Source organism: Somniosus microcephalus, chromosome 18 (genome assembly GCF_052327205.1).
Source record: "Somniosus microcephalus isolate GS21.2 chromosome 18, FLI_Smic_1.0, whole genome shotgun sequence".
NCBI lineage: Eukaryota > Metazoa > Chordata > Chondrichthyes > Squaliformes > Somniosidae > Somniosus > Somniosus microcephalus.
The window spans coordinates 57,751,133-57,770,295 of record NC_141004.1 but is presented as its reverse complement, the minus strand read 5'-3'; the positions used below and the strand labels follow the sequence as shown (position 1 = coordinate 57,770,295).

Below are 19,163 nucleotides of genomic sequence, written 5' to 3'. Positions count from 1 at the left end.
TGACAAACATTCACTACAAGCCCACTGACTCCCACAGCTACCTGGACTACACTACCTTCCACCCCGCCTCCTGTAAGGACTCTATTCCATTCTCCCAGTTTCTCCGCCTCCGCCGCATCTGCTCCGACGATGCCACCTTCCATACCAGTGCTTCCGACATGTCTTCCTTTTTCCTCAATCGAGGATTCCCCTCTACTGTGGTTGACATGGCCCTTAACCGTGTCCGTTCTATCTCCCGCACTTCTGCCCTCACCCCTGCCCCTTCCTCCTGGAACCACGATAGGGTTCCCCTTGTCCTCACCTTTCACCCCACCAGCCTCCACATTCAACAGATCATCCTCCGCCATTTCCGCCACCTCCAGCATGATCCCACCACCAAGCACATCTTCCCCTCACCTCCCCTTTCAGCATTCCGTAGGGACCGCTCCCTCTGCGACATCCTAGTCCACTCCTCTATCACCCCCAAGACGCCTTCCCCTTCGCCCAACACCTTCCCGTGCAAGCGCAGGAGATGCAACACATGCCCTTATACCTCCCCCCTTCCCACTGTCCAGGGCCCCAAACACCCCTTCCAGGTGAAACAGTGATTTACTTGTACTTCTTGCAATCTAGTATACTGTATTCGCTGCTCACAATGTGGTCTCCTCTACATTAGGGAGACCAAACGCAGATTGGGTGACCGCTTTGCGGAACACCTCTGTTCAGTCCGTAAGGGTGACCCCGAGCTTCCGGTCGCCTGTCACTTTAATTCACTGCTCCACTCCCACTCGGACCTCACCGTCCTCGGCCTCTTGTGCTGTTCCACTGAAGCTCAGCGTAAGCTCGAGGAACAGCAGCTCATCTTTCGATTAGGCACTTTACAGCCTTCTGGACTCAACATCGAGTTCAACAATTTCAGATCATAACCTCGGCCCCTATCATATATATTTTTTTCCACACTTTTTGTTTGTGCCTTCTGCTCTTCTCCCCCACATGGCAGCTGTCTTTCATTCTGCCAGCGCAATTTACACTTCATCTAGAGCCATCCTTTGTTTCTTAACCTGTCCCATTACCATCTCCTTTTGCCTTGAATATCTCTTAATGTCTCTTAACCTCTCCTGCCTTCTATCCTATCACAGACCTTCCCTTTTGTTCTTTCATCCCCCCCCCCACTTTCCCTGCCTCTACACTCGCTTAAAAATCTGTTCCATTTCCTGCTTTTTTCCAGTTCTGACGAAAGGTCATCGACCTGAAACGTTAACTCTGTTTCTCTCTTCACAGATGCTGCCTGACCTGCTGAGTTTCTCCAGCATTTTCTGTTTTTATTTCAGATTTCCAGCATCTGCAGTATTTTCTTTTTGTAAACCAGAATAACATGTTGATTACATCAGTTAACAGATTGATGGCAAATCTGTTCTACTTGAAAAGCTGCTGATAAATGTTAATTTTTCACTGGCCATTCTCAGCTGTTGCCTTCCAACTGAACAGTAATTGCAGTTAACTGATCTGCACTATAAAAATGACATGTACCATTTAACTAAATTTTTGTGTTGTTTCTGGTCAGGGTTTTCTCACAGTATACTGTGATTGTCCAGTTACACATTAAATCAAGTCATTAACCATAACATTTTCATTCTCATCACTCATTCCACTGGTTCAATTTGCTTTCAATCCCTGAATATGACTAATTAAAATTTTCAGTCTGAGACTGGAGGGTATATTTCTGCAGAGGTTCTCTCACTTGTCCATTATTAACTTCAACAGAAGAGTTACAGAAATCCCAGAAACACATTGTAAGCACCACTTGCACTGTTTGTCAGGGATTCCGCAGCTCTTCCGCTGAACTTGCATATGATTGTAAATCTACCCCTTTACAATTAAATTTTAAAATCTGCTTAATTTTATATATTACCGATACACGCACATCTTTTCTTTGTACCAGTTACTGATACAAAAGTCTATAGATTTGTGACTAAAGCACCAATAACTTCACAGTTAATGTACTTTTTAAATTATGTTCTTGATCGTATTTGTAGATGGAGTCATATTACTTAAAGATACTTTTATTTAAATATTTCTTTGTCACTCATGTATAACTTTTATTATATGATTGTACAGTAAAGATTCAACACCCACTATGTCAGATTGAACTTAAAATTTAATGTGGCCAGGGTCCCTTTAAAGATCCCGGCGTAAAATGCGGCATGAATGACGTCACCAGAACCTCTCCATCTAATTGGGCCGGGTAACGCACTGGGCAGGCTTCATAGGCCCCATTAAGGTCAGTTCATTCTGTACAGTGGGATGGAGCCAGCAGTGGGGTCGGGACCCACCAAGGACACCGGTCGTACCGGACCTGCCAAGGTAAGGAAAATTCTGGCCCAATTTTTCCATTTCCAATATTTTTATAACTAACAATTCCTGGAGACTCCAGGGCAATCCTGGAGAGTTGGCAAACCATGGGGAATTGAAGGAATTCCCACAAGACTGCTGGTTACATGCTCCTCCATTCCTGTAATACGCCCACAGTGCATACTGCTCAGGATTGAAGCTGTAATTCATATCATCCTCCAATGTGACTGCAAAATCAGGAGCAGCAGTAATCACCAATTAATGCACTGATTTGGGACTGATATTAGTCGTTGTATTGCCTAACTGCTTTCTGACAGGCCGGTTATGGCAATCCCCAGAACTTCAAATAACAACACTTTGGGCTCGAATTTCTAAGCCCCGTGGAGGCGGGTTTGGAGGCGGGAGTGGTGGGAAAATTGCAGAATCGGGGGGCAGGAATCCATCCCGCCCCCAACCCGCCTCCGTGCCAATGTCCCAGGAGGCGGGTATCCGACCTATGCTGGGAGCCGCCTCCCCGAGGCGGGAAGGGGATTAGTGCCAATTAACTGCCTGTTAACATAGTTAACAGGCAGTTTTTTGCCTAATCCCTATTTTTAACCCTCCGGCTCCGAACCACACCAAGTTAGCGAGGCGGACCGTCGGTCTGAAGGGGTTGGAGGGGTCGAGATGTCTGTTGTGCAGGTGAGTGATGGGTGCATGTGTGCAGAGGTAAGTGTGTGAGGTAAGTGTAAAGTGTTTTAATAAGTTTTACTTCTCCTGCAGGCTTCCTTCCTTCAGTTCTCGGGAGTCCCTCAGTTCACCGGCACAGAAAGCAAAATGGCCGCTGAACTGTCAAAAGCTGCAGCCTCTGCTTTCTGGTCTGGAGAGATCTCTAACTGAGTCTGAGTAGAAGGACTCAAGTTAGAAGACAGACTGTCAGTGTTTGACAGCATCACAGAGCAGTCAAACGCTGATTTTTCATCTGTCAAAAGCTCTTGACAGATGAAATGTCAATCGCTGATGTCACCAGTAACCAGGTGTCCCTTAATTGGCCCGCTGAACCCGCTGGGTGGGCTTAACAAGGTCAATCAAGGGAAAATAGCGTGGGTTGGCCACAAGTCGATGGAGGCGGGACTACAACCCAAAAAGTGGGAGACCCGCCTCCATCACGTCCCCATTGACAAAATCCAGCCCTTTCTGTATACCACATGGCATTTTGGAAAATGGCTCTCCATAGTGTCTGGTGTTTCAGTGACAGTCTGCTCATATTTGTGTGTTGTTTTAGTGAGAGGCTGCTCACTCGAACTGGTCATAGGCTGCTCACATTGCCTGGTGATTCAGTGAGAAACTATTCACACTCCCTGGTGTAAAATTGCTTACACTGCCTGGTGTAAAGTTGTTCACACTGCCTGGTGTAAAGTTGCTCACACTGCCTGGTGTAAAGTTGCTCACACTGCCTGGTGTAAAATTGCTCACACTGCCTGGTGTAACGTTGCTGACACTGCCTGGTGTAAAATTGCTCACACTGCCTGGTGTAAAATTGCTCACACTGCCTGGTGTAAAGTTGCTCACACTGCCTGGTGTAAAGTTGCTCACACTGCCTGGTGTAACGTTGCTGACACTGCCTGGTGTAAAATTGCTCACACTGCCTGGTGTAAAATTGCTCACACTGCCTGGTGTAAAGTTGCTCACACTCAGTGGTGTAAAATTGCTCACAGTCAGTGGTGTAAAGTTGCTCACACTGCCTGGTGTAAAGTTGTTCACAGTATCTGGTGTAAAGTTGCTCACACTGCCTGGTGAAAAGTTGCTCACACTGCTTGGTGTAAAGTTGCTCACACTGCCTGGTGTAAAGTTGCTCACACTGCCTGGTGTAAAGTTGCTCACACTGCTTGGTGTAAAGTTGCTCACACTGCCTGGTGTAAAGTTGCTCACCCTCAGTGGTGTAAAGTTGCTCACACTGCCTGGTGTAAAGTTGCTCACACTGCCTGGTGTAAAGTTGCTCACACTGCCTGGTGTAAAGTTGCTCACACTCAGTGGTGTAAAGTTGCTCACACTGCCTGGTGTAAAGCTGCTCACACTCCCTGGTGTAAAGTTGCTCACACTCAGTGGTGTAAAATTGCTCACAGTCAGTGGTGTAAAGTTGCTCACACTGCCTGGTGTAAAGTTGCTCACACTGCCTGGTGTAAAGTTGCTCACACTGCCTGGTGTAAAGTTGCTCACACTCAGTGGTGTAAAGTTGCTCACACTCAGTGGTGTAAAGTTGCTCACACTGCCTGGTGTAAAGTTGCTCACACTCCCTGGTGTAAAGTTGCTCACACTGCCTGGTGTAAAGTTGCTCACACTATCTGGTGTAAAGTTGCTCACACTCCCTCGTGTAAAGTTGCTCACACTCCCTGGTGTAAAGTTGCTCACACTCCCTGGTGTAAAGTTGCTCACACTGCCTGGTGTAAAGTTGCTCACACTATCTGGTGTAAAGTTGCTCACACTCCCTCGTGTAAAGTTGCTCACACTCCCTGGTGTAAAGTTGCTCACACTCCCTGGTGTAAAGTTGCTCACACTCAGTGGTGTAAAGTTGCTCACACTATCTGGTGTAATGTTGCTCACACTCACTCGTGTAAAGTTGCTCACACTCCCTGGTGTAAAGTTGCTCACACTGCCTGGTGTAAAGTTGCTCACACTCCCTGGTGTGAAGTTGCTCACACTGCCTGGTGTAAAATTGCTCACACTCCCTGGTGTAAAGTTGCTCACACTGCCTGGTGTAAAGTTGCTCACACTCAGTGGTGTAAAGTTGCTCACACTGCCTGGTGTAAAGTTGCTCACACTCAGTGGTGTAAAATTGCTCACACTCCCTGGTGTGAAGTTGCTTACACTCCCTGGTGTGAAGTTGTTCACACTGCCTGGTGTAAAATTGCTCACACTCAGTGGTGTAAAATTGCTCACACTGCCTGGTGTAAAGTTGCTCACACTGCCTGGTGTAAAGTTGCTCACACTCCCTGGTGTAAAGTTGCTCACCCTCAGTGGTGTAAAGTTGCTCACACTCAGTGGTGTAAACTTGCTCACACTCCCTGGTGTAAAGTTGCTCACACCGCCTGGTGTAAAGTTGCTCACACTCCCTGGTGTAAAATTGCTCACACTCAGTGGTGTAAAATTGCTCACACTCCCTGGTGTAAAGTTGCTCACCCTCAGTGGTGTAAAGTTGCTCACACTGCCTGGTGTAAAGTTGCTCACACTGCCTGGTGTAAAGTTGCTCACACTCCCTGGTGTAAAGTTGCTCACACTGCCTGGTGTAAAGTTGCTCACACTGCCTGGTGTAAAGTTGCTCACCCTCAGTGGTGTAAAATTGCTCACACTCAGTGGTGTAAAGTTGCTCACACTCCCTGGTGTAAAGTTGCTCACACTACCTGGTTTAAAGTTGCTCACACTGCCTTGTGTAAAGTTGCTCACACTGCCTGGTGTAAAGTTGCTCACACTGCCTGGTGTAAAGTTGCTCACACTGCCTGGTGTAAAGTTGCTCACACTGCCTGGTGTAAAATTGCACACACTGCCTGGTGTAACGTTGCTCACACTCCCTGGTGTAAAGTTGCTCACACTGCCTGGTGTAAAGTTGCTCACACTGCCTGGTGTAAAATTGCACACACTGCCTGGTGTAAAGTTGCTCACACTGCCTGGTGAAAATTGCTCACACTCCCTGGTGTAAAGTTGCTCACACTCAGTGGTGTAAAATTGCTCACACTGCCTGGTGTAAAGATGCTCACACTCCCTCGTGTAAAGTTGCTCACACTCAGTGGTGTAAAGTTGCTCACACTGCCTGGTGTAAAGTTGCTCACACTGCCTGGTGTGAAGTTGTTCACACTGCCTGGTGTAAAACTGCTCACACTCAGTGGTGTAAAATTGCTCACACTCCCTGGTGTAAAGTTGCTCACACTGCCTGGTGTAAAGTTGCTCACACTGCCTGGTGTAAAGTTGCTCACACTGCCTGGTATAAAGTTGCTCACACTGCCTGGTGTAAAGTTGCTCACACTCCCTGGTGTAAAGTTGCTCACCCTCAGTGGTGTAAAGTTGCTCACACTGCCTGGTGTAAAGTTGCTCACACTGCCTGGTGTAAAGTTGCTCACACTGCCTGGTGTAAAGTTGCTCACCCTCAGTGGTGTAAAGTTGCTCACACTCCCTGGTGTAAAGTTGCTCACACTCCCTGGTGTAAAATTGCTCACACTCAGTGGTGTAAAGTTGCTCACACTCCCTGGTGTAAAGTTGCTCACACTGCCTGGTGTAAAGTTGTTCACACTGCCTGGTGTAACGTTGCTCACACTCCCTGGTGTGAAGTTGCTCACACTCCCTGGTGTAAAGTTGCTCACCCTTAGTGGTGTAAAATTGCTCACACTCAGTCGTGTAAAGTTGATCACACTGCCTGGTGTAAAGTTGCTCACCCTCAGTGGTGTAAAATTGCTCACACTCAGTGGTGTAAAGTTGCTCACACTGCCTGGTGTAAAGTTGCTCACACTCCCTGGTGTAAAGTTGCTCACACTGCCTGGTGTAAAGTTGCTCACACTGCCTGGTGTAAAGTTGCTCACACTCCCTGGTGTAAATTGGCTCACACTGCCTGGTGTAAAGTTGCTCACACTGCCTGGTGTAAAGTTGCTCACACTGCCTGGTGTGAAGTTGCTCACACTGCCTGGTGTGAAGTTGCTCACACTCCCTGGTGTGAAGTTGCTCACACTCCCTGGTGTAAAGTTGCTCACACTGCCTGGTGTAAAATTGCTCACACTGCCTGGTGTAAAGTTGCTCACACTGCCTGGTGTGAAGTTGCTCACACTCCCTGGTGTAAAGTTGCTCACACTGCCTGGTGTAAAATTGCTCACACTGCCTGGTGTAAAGTTGCTCACACTGCCTGGTGTAAAGTTGCTCACACTGCCTGGTGTAAAGTTGCTCACACTGCCTGGTGTGAAGTTGCTCACACTCCCTGGTGTAAAGTTGCTCACACTGCCTGGTGTAAAATTGCTCACACTGCCTGGTGTAAAGTTGCTCACACTGCCTGGTGTAAAATTGCTCACACTGCCTGGTATAAAGTTGCTCACACTGCCTGGTGAATATTGCTCACACTCCCTGGTGTAAAGTTGCTCACACTGCCTGGTGTGAAGTTGCTCACACTGCCTGGTGTGAAGTTGCTCACACTGCCTGGTGTAAAGTTGCTCACACTCAGTGGTGTAAAGTTGCTCACACTCCCTGGTGTAAAGTTGCTCACACTGCCTGGTGTAAAATTGCTCACACTGCCTGGTGTAACGTTGCTCACACTCCCTGGTGTAAAGTTGCTCACACTGCCTGGTGTAAAGTTGCTCACACTCCCTGGTGTAAAGTTGCTCACACTGCCTGCTGTAAAGTTGCTCACACTGCCTGCTGTAAAGTTGCTCACACTCCCTGGTGTAAAGTTGCTCACACTGCCTTGTGTGAAGTTGCTCACACTCAGTGGTGTAAAGTTGCTCACACTGCCTGGTGTAAAGTTGCTCACACTGCCTGGTGTAAAGTTGCTCACACTGCCTGGTGTAAAGTTGCTCACACTCCCTGGTGTAAAGTTGCTCACCCTCAGTGGTGTAAAGTTGCTCACACTGCCTGGTGTAAAGTTGCTCACACTGCCTGGTGTAAAGTTGCTCACACTCCCTGGTGTAAAGTTGCTCACACTCCCTGGTGTAAAGTTGCTCACCCTCAGTGGTGTAAAGTTGCTCACACTGCCTGGTGTAAAGTTGCTCACACTCAGTGGTGTAAAGTTGCTCACACTGCCTGGTATAAAGTTGAGAGGCTGCGCAGACTGATGGAAACTGTAGGCATTGCTTGCTTGGTTCTGACAACTTGCTGTAGGAGATCAGCTGAGTGGTCAGCTGGTTCAGTGCCAGCTTCATCGCTTAATAATAGGTGATCTCGCGCAGTTCTCTGCGGTAGCTTGATTTATAAAACAATGGAGTGGTCAACCTGACACACAGCCTTACGGGCTGTACCTTTTTGACCTCACAGTTGCATTACACGAAATGCCTCAGATCATTCAATGCCATTTTCTACTGAAATACATTATGTTTTGATGAAGTAATTAAAAAACAATCCATTCTTATCGGCACAAAACCGTGGGAACCAGCACAACTGGGTTCCTTATCGAAGGCTCATCTTATTGAAGTCCTCTACCCACCACAATGGAACATCACCCAGGTTCAAGGAAAGGATTCTAACAATGGAGAAATGAATAATGACAGAGTTTATAATTTTTTTATATTCGTTCATGGGATGTGCGCGTCACTGGCAAGGCCAGCATTTATTGCCCATCCCTAATTGCCCTCGAGAAGGTGGTGGTGAGCTGCCGACTCGAGGGCAACGATGACTCCTGCTGCGATGACCTGGGGCTGAGATGATTGGTTTCCAACAGCTACAACCATCTTCCTTTGTGCTAGCTATAACTCCAGCCAGTGGAGAGCTTTCTCCTTGATTCCCATTGACTTCAATTTTATTAGGGCTCCTTGATGCCACACTCAGTCAAATGCTGCCTTGATGTCAAGGGTAGTCACTCTCACCTCACCTCTGGAATTCAGCTCTTTTATCCATGTTTGGACCAAGGCTGTAAGGAGGTTTGGAGCTGAGCAGTCCTGGTGGAACCCAAACTAAGCATCGGTGAGCAGGTTATTGGTGAGTAAGTGCTGCTTGACAGCACTGTCAACAACACCTTCCATCATTTTGTTGATGATTGAGAATAGACTGATGGGACAGTAATTGGCTGGATTGGATTTGTCCTGCTTTTTGTGGACAGGACGTACCTGAGCAATTTTCCACATTGTCGGATAGATGCCAGTGTTGTAGCTGTACTGGAACAGCTTGGCTAGAAGCGCAGCTAGTTCTGGAGCACAAATCTTCAGCATGACAGCTGGGATGTTGTTGGGGCCCTTAGCCTTTGCTGTATCCTGTGCGCTCAGCCGTTTCTTGATATCACGTGGAGTGAATCGAATTAGCTGAAGACTGGCTTCTGTGACGGTTGGGACCTCAGGAGTAGGCCGATATGGATCATCCACTCGGCACTTCTGGCTGAAGGTGGTTGCGAATGCTTCAGCCTTGCCTTTTGCACTTGCATACTGGGCTCCACCATCATTGAGGATGGGGATATTCATGGAGCTGCCTCTTCCCATTAGTTGTTTAATGGTCCACCACCATTCACAACTGGATGTGGCAGGACTGCAGAGCTTTGATCTGATCCGTTGATTGTGGTTCTGGTTGTGAGCTTGCTTTTCTGCTGTTTAGCATGCATGTAGTACTGTGTTGCAGCTTCACCAGGTTGGCATGTCATTTTTAGGTACACCTGGTGCTGCTCCTGGCATGCTCTTCTGCACTCCTCATTAAACCAGGGTTGGTTCCCTGGCTTGATGGTAATGGTAGAGTGTGGGATATGCTGGGCCATGAGGTTACAGATTGTGGTGGAATACAATTCTACTGCTGCTGATGGCCCACAGTGCCTCATGGATGCCCAGTTTTGAGCTGCTAGATCTGTTCTGAATCTATCTCATTTAGCACGGTGGTAGTGCCATGCAACAAGATGGAGGGTGTCCTCAGTGTGAAGACGGGACTTCGTCTCCACAAGGACTGTGCAGTGGTCACTCCTACCAATGCTGTCATGGACAGATTCATCTGCGACAGGTAGATTGGTGAGGACGGGGTCAAGTAGGTTTTTCCCTCGTGTTGGTTCTCACACCACCTGTCACAGGCCCAGTCTAGCTGCTATGTACTTCAAGACTTGGCCAGCTCGGTCAGTAGTGGTGCTACTGAGCCACTCTTGGTGATGGACATTGAAGTCCCCCACCCAGAGTACATTCTGTGCCCTTGCTACTCTCAGTGCTTCTTCCAAGTGGTGAAGAGATTTGTAATGGCAACGCCTATAATAATGCGTAAGATTGTAATCACAGTTAAATAATAATGGAAAGGATTGTAATGACAGAATCTATAATAATGCAGAGATTTGTAATGAGGGAGTCTATAATAGAGAGCTTTGTAATGAACAAGTCCATAATAATGCTGAGGTTTGCAATGTAAAGGTTTGATGGAGCTGGTTATATAGCAATACTTTTAACAAAGCAATTTTTAATGAGAGTTTGTAATAATGAAAAGGTTTATAATATGACTTTGTAATAGAAAGGAGGTTTGTATGAGTTTGTAATAATGAGGAGAGACTAGAGAAACTGAGGCTCTTTTCACTGGACCTGAGCAGGTTAAATTGTGAGGGGTTTTGATTCGGTAAATAGGGACCAGATATTTCTGCTGATTGTTGAGTCGGTAACCAGAGGTCCTGAATTTGAGATCGTCACCCAAAGAATGAAGGGAGAGGCTTTGTGATTTTGTTTCCATGGCGGGTTGTTAGGATGAAGAATGTCCGAGCAGGAGCACTGGTCAAAGTAATAGTTTTTAAAAGGGAAGTGAATAAATATTTGAAAAACAAATATTTAAGAGCGGAAAATGGCACAGAAATGGAACAAAGTAGACAACTCTTTCAAAGAGGCTGCACAGGTGTGGTGGGCCAAATGATCTCCTTCTTTGCTATAAACTTCTGTGACTCTATGATTTAAGTGAATGTTTGTAATAACATGCAGGTTTGTAATGAGCATTTGTAATAGTAAGATTTTTAATGAGTGTTTATAATAATGGTGTTTAATAAGGATAGTTTGTGATAATGAGGTTTAACAAGCAGAGCTTGTAATAGAGGTTTAACAAGCAGAGTACCACAAACCTTGTAGTCCCTATCAGTTCTTAATTCTGACATCTAGCCTTTTACTGTGGAGCTCTGTTCATAAAGATATCTAAAATAATTCTAAGCACCACCAGCATAAAAGCTAGAGCGCCCTGTTTCTACTGGTGCTCCAAGCTACTGTACACTAGATACCGCCCAGATAAGGAGCAGAGTGCCCTGTTTATACTGGTGCTCCAAGCTACTGTACATTAGATACCGCCCAGATAAGGAGCAGAGTGCCCTGTTTATACTGGTGCTCCAAGCTACTGTACATTAGATACCGCCCAGATAAGGAGCAGAGTGCCCTGTTTATACTGGTGCTCCAAGCTACTGTACACTAGATACCGCCCAGATAAGGAGCAGAGAACTCTGTTTACTGTGGTCTCAGTTGTTTATACACATTGGCCCAGAAATTCGGGTTGGGGGCTTCCCGCGGGTGCAAGCCCCCGACCTGCACTTACCTTGCGCGCCAGCCGTTGAGCTGTGGGCCCCCGTGGAATTCCGATCCTGGGCCTGCTCCAACTGCCGGCGCGCAGTGCTTGCGTATCCCAGGGGCGCAGTTAGTTCGATGCGTCCCCTGGGATCACGTGGGCCATGGAGAGCCAATCGGAGCAGGGAATGCTTCATTCATAAGTTTGACAGGAAGTGCTGTCAAACTTAGAAATATTAAAACATCAATAAATCTTCAAATAAATTTTTTTTAAATCACATTTTTAAAATAAACTATAAATTACATGAAATAACTATTTTAAACAATAATTTAAATTTTTGAAAAAATTAATTTTATTTTCTAACAGGGCTAAAAATAAACTTACCTTTCTTTAAAGTATTTAAAAATAATAAACCTGTGGAAAAAATGTTTTAATTTTAATTAATTCACCACTTACCTTGTAAAAAGCAGGCCTTACGACTGCTTTTTAAATGTGTAAATTCTGGAGACTTACCCTCCCGGGAAAACCTGCAAAAACACCGCAAGTTCAATGCGCACGCACAGCCTCTCCTGCGCACGCGTTCGACCTCTGAACCTCTTCTTTCAGGGGAACGGAAGTGCCGGTTTCCCGCGCATGCTCAGTGCATGCAGGAAACTGGCACTTCCATTGGGCCTACGGGTGAGTACCCCGTGCGTTCTCAGCCGTGGAGACCCGAATTTCTGGGCCAATATGAGAAATAGTTTCGACTGACTGCAGCCACAACTAACCCAGACAATGAAGCCTGCATTACTTTGTAAAAGGAGCCCGGTGGGGTGCATGTCATGGTTGGCATTGGATGGCCACTCATACTCCCAGAAAGTCAGCTTCACCCTCTGACAAAATCACAAGGTGGGCAGAATGTGCACGGGGAGATCTCAGAAATAAAGTCTCCGGGGTAAACAGAGATAGAACGAAGAAAAGAGACATCACACAATTCATGAGCTACACATACCAGGAGAGTTGCAGGTTCAATATCAGGTCAGTGCTGTGTGAGCTGATGTCAGGTAGGAGTGGTGCTAAAATTGACCTCAGTGTGTATGGGGAAAAAATAGAAAAACGAGCCTTTGTACCTTCCCCCAACCTCGATCCAACAACCCCCGACCATGAAGTGCATGTTTATGGGCATCGGGTGAGACGAATGTGGACACGATGGAATTCTGGAGGGTGATTGTACCTCAGCTGCTTCAGGAGAAAACTGGGGGAAGGAAAGGAGTCCCGGTAGACACACGTGTAGACAGGAGACTTGGCAGATCCTGCCTCGTACTGTCGAGTTAGGCACGTACCAGATTTCCAGATGTCCAGGTGTGCGTACAAAATATCACCACACATCGGAGATCTCTGTCTGAACTCCTCCTCTGACATGGAGCACAGGTCCTTCCCGCTGAGCTCCTGGAAGGATTTCCCAATTTGCGGCAGTCGGTACTGATGTTCAGTCCATAAAATCCATTTCTGAACATTTCCCACGCTCCACTCTATTGGGTCTGAAAGCAAATGGATCATTGGAAGCAGTGGTTAGTATCTGAGAATGATGTCAATCCAAGGCACCATCAAGATATGAGGCTGGGCGCACACTGAGTCACATGGTACAATATCACACAGAATCACATGGTACAATATCACACACTGAGTCACATGGTACAATATCACACACTATGAGTCACATGGTACAATATCACACACTGTGAGTCACATGGTACAATATCACACACTGTGAGTCACATGGTACAATATCACACACTGTGAGTCACATGGTACAATATCACACACAGAGTCACATGATACAATATCACACACTGAGTCACATGGTACAATATCACACACACAGAGTCACATGGTACAATATCACACACTGAGTCACATGGTACAATATCACACACTATGAGTCACATGGTACAATATCACACACTATGAGTCACATGGTACAATATCACACACTGAGTCACATGGTGCAATGTCACACACTGTGAGTCACATGGTACAATATCACACACTATGAGTCACATGGTACAATATCACACACTGTGAGTCACATGGTGCAATATCACACACTGTGAGTCACATGGTGCAATATCACACACTGTGAGTCACATGGTACAATATCACACACTATGAGTCACATGGTACAATATCACACACTGTGAGTCACATGGTGCAATATCACACACTGTGAGTCACATGGTACAATATCGCACACTGAGAGTCACATGGTACAATATCACACACTGAGAGTCACATGGTACAATGTCATACACTGAGTCACATGGTACAATATCACGGCTCTGTGAGTCACATGGTACAATATCACTGCGCTGTGAGTCTTTGGTCGCCTTATCTGAGGAAGGATGTTCTTGCCATGGAGGGAGTGCAACGAAGATTCACCAGACTGATACCTGGGATGGCAGGAATGACATATGAGGAGAGATTGGGTCGATTGGGCTCATACTCGCTGGAGTTTAGAAGAATGAGAGGGGATCTCATTGAAACTTATAACATTCTAACATGACTAGACAGACTAGATGCAGGAAGGATGTTCCCGATGGCGGGGTAGTCCAGAACCAGGGGTCACAGTCTAAGGATAAGGGGTAAGCCATTTAGGACAGAGATGAGGAGGAATTTCTTCACCCAGAGATTGGTGAACCTGTGGAATTCTCTACCACAGAAGGCAGTTGAGGCCAATTCATTAAATATATTCAAGAAGGAGTTGGATATATTTCTTAAGGATAAAGCGATCAAGGGGTATGGGGAGAAGGCAGGGACAGGGTACTGAGTTTGGATGATCAGCCATGATCTCATTAAATGGCGGAGCAGGCTTGAGGGGCCGAATGGCCTACTCCTGCTCCTATCTTCTATGTTTCTGAGTCACATGGTACAATATCACTGCTCTGTGAGTCACATGGTACAATATTGCACACTGAGTCACATGGTACAATATCACTGTTCTGTGAGTCACATGGTACAATATCACACACTGTGAGTCGCATGGTACAATATCACACACTGTGAGTCACATGGTACAATATCACACACTGAGAGTCACATGGTACAATATCACACACTGTGAGTCACATGGTACAATATCACACACTGTGAGTCACATGGTACAATATCACACACTGTGAGTCACATGGTACAATATCACACACTGAGTCACATGGTACAATATCACACACTATGAGTCACATGGTACAATATCACACACTGTGAGTCACATGGTACAATATCACACACTGTGAGTCACATGGTACAATATCACACACTGTGAGTCACATGGTACAATATCACACACAGAGTCACATGATACAATATCACACACTGAGTCACATGGTACAATATCACACACACAGAGTCACATGGTACAATATCACACACTGAGTCACATGGTACAATATCACACACTATGAGTCACATGGTACAATATCACACACTATGAGTCACATGGTACAATATCACACACTGAGTCACATGGTGCAATGTCACACACTGTGAGTCACATGGTACAATATCACACACTATGAGTCACATGGTACAATATCACACACTGTGAGTCACATGGTGCAATATCACACACTGTGAGTCACATGGTGCAATATCACACACTGTGAGTCACATGGTACAATATCACACACTATGAGTCACATGGTACAATATCACACACTGTGAGTCACATGGTGCAATATCACACACTGTGAGTCACATGGTACAATATCGCACACTGAGAGTCACATGGTACAATATCACACACTGAGAGTCACATGGTACAATGTCATACACTGAGTCACATGGTACAATATCACGGCTCTGTGAGTCACATGGTACAATATCACTGCGCTGTGAGTCTTTGGTCGCCTTATCTGAGGAAGGATGTTCTTGCCATGGAGGGAGTGCAACGAAGATTCACCAGACTGATACCTGGGATGGCAGGAATGACATATGAGGAGAGATTGGGTCGATTGGGCTCATACTCGCTGGAGTTTAGAAGAATGAGAGGGGATCTCATTGAAACTTATAACATTCTAACATGACTAGACAGACTAGATGCAGGAAGGATGTTCCCGATGGCGGGGTAGTCCAGAACCAGGGGTCACAGTCTAAGGATAAGGGGTAAGCCATTTAGGACAGAGATGAGGAGGAATTTCTTCACCCAGAGATTGGTGAACCTGTGGAATTCTCTACCACAGAAGGCAGTTGAGGCCAATTCATTAAATATATTCAAGAAGGAGTTGGATATATTTCTTAAGGATAAAGCGATCAAGGGGTATGGGGAGAAGGCAGGGACAGGGTACTGAGTTTGGATGATCAGCCATGATCTCATTAAATGGCGGAGCAGGCTTGAGGGGCCGAATGGCCTACTCCTGCTCCTATCTTCTATGTTTCTGAGTCACATGGTACAATATCACTGCTCTGTGAGTCACATGGTACAATATTGCACACTGAGTCACATGGTACAATATCACTGTTCTGTGAGTCACATGGTACAATATCACACACTGTGAGTCGCATGGTACAATATCACACACTGTGAGTCACATGGTACAATATCACACACTGAGAGTCACATGGTACAATATCACACACTGTGAGTCACATGGTACAATATCACACACTGTGAGTCACATGGTACAATATCACACACTGTGAGTCACATGGTACAATATCACACACTGTGAGTCACATGGTACAATATCACACACTGTGAGTCACATGGTACAATATCACACACTGTGAGTCACATGGTACAATATCACACACTGTGAGTCACATGGTACAATATCGCACACTGTGAGTCACACGGTACAATATCGCACACTGTGAGTCACATGGTACAATATCACACACTGAGAGTCACATGGTACAATATCACACACTGTGAGTCACATGGTACAATATCACACACTGTCAGTCACATGGTACAATATCACACACTGAGTCACATGGTGCAATGTGAAATCAAGACCCTACTCAAAGCCTACTCAGGACCTCAACGTAGTGGAAATCCCTACTTCCCTCTGACTCCCCTTCCTCCTACAATCTTCAGGATTCAGTGTCACCTAATCGCAACTTGGTGATTTATTTCTTCTTCTGTCCTTGGTAGTCTTTGTTTCTTGACCTTGGTGTCCCAATCCCTGCAAGTACTCAGTGCCCCAATACGGTCCCCTTCATTTCCCTTCCTGCCCCAAGTATCCACCTCTCCCAGCTACTTATTACATTCTCCAAATTAAGCACTAGCCCACAATATCTCACTTCCTTAGTCCCCCGTAATGGTTCCCACGTCCCTGCTGAAACATCAAATCCGCTCACCTACCATGGACAATACCCCAGAACGTCAGCTTCCTTATAGAATACCATGGTCTCCAGCTTCCTGTGAGCAATGCCATGGGAGATTAACTATGTTAAAAATGGTACGTAGGCATGCACTTCCTGTCTGTTACACTTCAGACGTCACACAATGTCTAAAGAAAACTTCTGTGTCATGCTTGAAACACAGTATAAAGAAACAAAGGCAGTGACCTTGAATGTACCAACAAACTTTCCAGCAACAGAAAATACTCGAGCCATAATATTTACAGGCTCTTAAGTGACCTGTGCATGAACTCAGTCAAATTTCAATTAGACCTTGCACCTTGTAGTGATACAATCAAACAAACATATGAAAAAGACAAGAGACAAATTGGTCCACCCCATCTGCCCCACCCAGGCGTGATACTGTCTATATGCACCGTCAACCCACCCTGAGTCATACAATCTCCGGGGAGAGGTAATAACAGAAAAGAGAAAAAACCTTGGGCTAATTTAGGAGGGAAAAAACTCTGGGAAATTTCTGCTCGACTCCAAAAGGTAAATCCTGAAAGTTGCAGGAGACTGCGGTAACTGATATCGCAACTCACAGCTAACCCCATTGGGTTTTTTATCTGGTTTTTCGCCTCTCCTGGGAGATCACATGGGTTCGGGTGGGATGAAGAGTGGAAGTAGATTTGAGGTTAGGATCAGATCAGCCATGATCTTATTGAATGGCGGAGCAGGCTCGCGGGGCCGAATGGTCTACTCCTGCTCCTATTTCTTATGTTCTTATGTACTTTCACTCACTCAAGAAACTCATCCAGCTCCCTTTTTAATGGCTGTCGTAAATCCATGGTCACTGCATGTTCTGGCAATCTTTCCCACAGGTCAGAGACGCTGTGAAAAACGTGCTTCTTGATCTCTAACCTAGTTCTACCCTGCCTCAGCAATAAGCCTTGGACCCAACCTCAGAGGGGCACTTCTCATTGCACCAGTGTGATAATTCCATTTCCCAAATAACAGACTTCCTTCTGGCCTCTCCGAGTGAGATTCCCAATCCTTTGCCTTATCATCCTCACATTAACCAGCAGCATTTCTAACACAATCTGTGTAAACTTGGCACTAATGTAAAGGAAGCTGTACTTGTCGTCACACACACAGCAGTCACGCATTGCATGGAATGAAATCGCAGACCATTAATGAAATGGTGAGGGGGGTTGACACCGATGACATGTATCGTTAGCAATGTCGCGGGGGGAGAGGGCCTCGGGAAATCGCGGGGGGGGGGGGAGAGCCTCGGGAAATCGGGGGGGGGGGGGAGCCTCGGAAATCGGGGGGGGGGAGAGCCTCGGGAAATCGGGGGGGGGGGAGAGCCTCGGGAAATCGGGGGGGGGGGAGAGCCTCGGGAAATCGGGGGGGGGGGAGCCTCGGGAAATCGCGGGGGGGGGGGGAGAGCCTCGGGAAATCGGGGGGGGGGGAGAGCCTCGGGAAATCGGGGGGGGGGGAGAGCCTCGGGAAATCGGGGGGGGGGGGAGAGCCTCGGGAAATCGCGGGGGGGGGGAGCCTCGGGAAATCGGGGGGGGGGGAGAGCCTCGGGAAATCGGGGGGGGGGGGAGAGCCTCGGGAAATCGGGGGGGGGGAGAGCCTCGGGAAATCGCGGGGGGGGGGAGAGCCTCGGGAAATCGGGGGGGGGGGGAGAGCCTCGGGAAATCGCGGGGGGAGAGCCTCGGGAAATCGGGGGGGGGGAGAGCCTCGGGAAATCGGGGGGGGGGGAGAGCCTCGGGAAATCGCGGGGGGGGGGAGAGCCTCGGGAAATCGCGGGGGGGAGAGAGGGGGTGGGGGAGAAGAGAGAGGGGGTGGGGGAGAAGAGAGAGAGGGGGAGGGGAGCGGAGAGGGTGGGGGGTGGGGAGAGAGGGTGGAGGGGAGAGAGGGTGGGGGGAGGGGAGAGAGAGGGTGGGGGAGCGAGGGATGGTGGGGGGAGGGGAGAGAGGGTGGGGGGAGGGGGGAGGGGAGAGAGGGTGGGGGAGGGGGGGAGGGGAGAGAGGGTGGGGGAGTGAGGGAGGGTGGGGGGTGGGGAGAGAGGGTGGAGGGGAGAGGGTGGGGGGAGGGGAGAGAGGGTGGGGGAGAGAGGGTGGGGGAGAGAGGGTGGGGGAGCGAGGGATGGTGGGGGGAGGGGAGAGAGGTTGGGGGGAGGGGGGGAGGGGAGAGAGGGTGGGGGGAGGGGGGGAGGGGAGAGAGGGTGGGGGGAGGGGAGAGAGAGTGGGGGAGGGGAGAGAGGGTGGGGGGAGCGAGAGGGCGGGGGAGCGAGGGAGGGTGGGGGGAGGGGAGCGAGAGGGGGGAGGGCAGGGAGAGGGGGG

At 47.6% G+C, this 19,163-nt stretch overlaps 1 protein-coding gene across 1 annotated transcript in view; it reads right to left on the bottom strand.

The window, feature by feature from the left end:
- spdef (SAM pointed domain containing ets transcription factor) overlaps positions 1-19,163 on the bottom strand; it is a 120,419-nt gene that overhangs the window by 19,753 nt on the left and 81,503 nt on the right. The window contains exon 2 of the mRNA XM_086011516.1: positions 12,813-13,010. Coding sequence (XP_085867642.1) covers positions 12,813-13,010 — 198 coding nt within the window. The remainder of the gene's footprint in view (positions 1-12,812; positions 13,011-19,163) is intronic.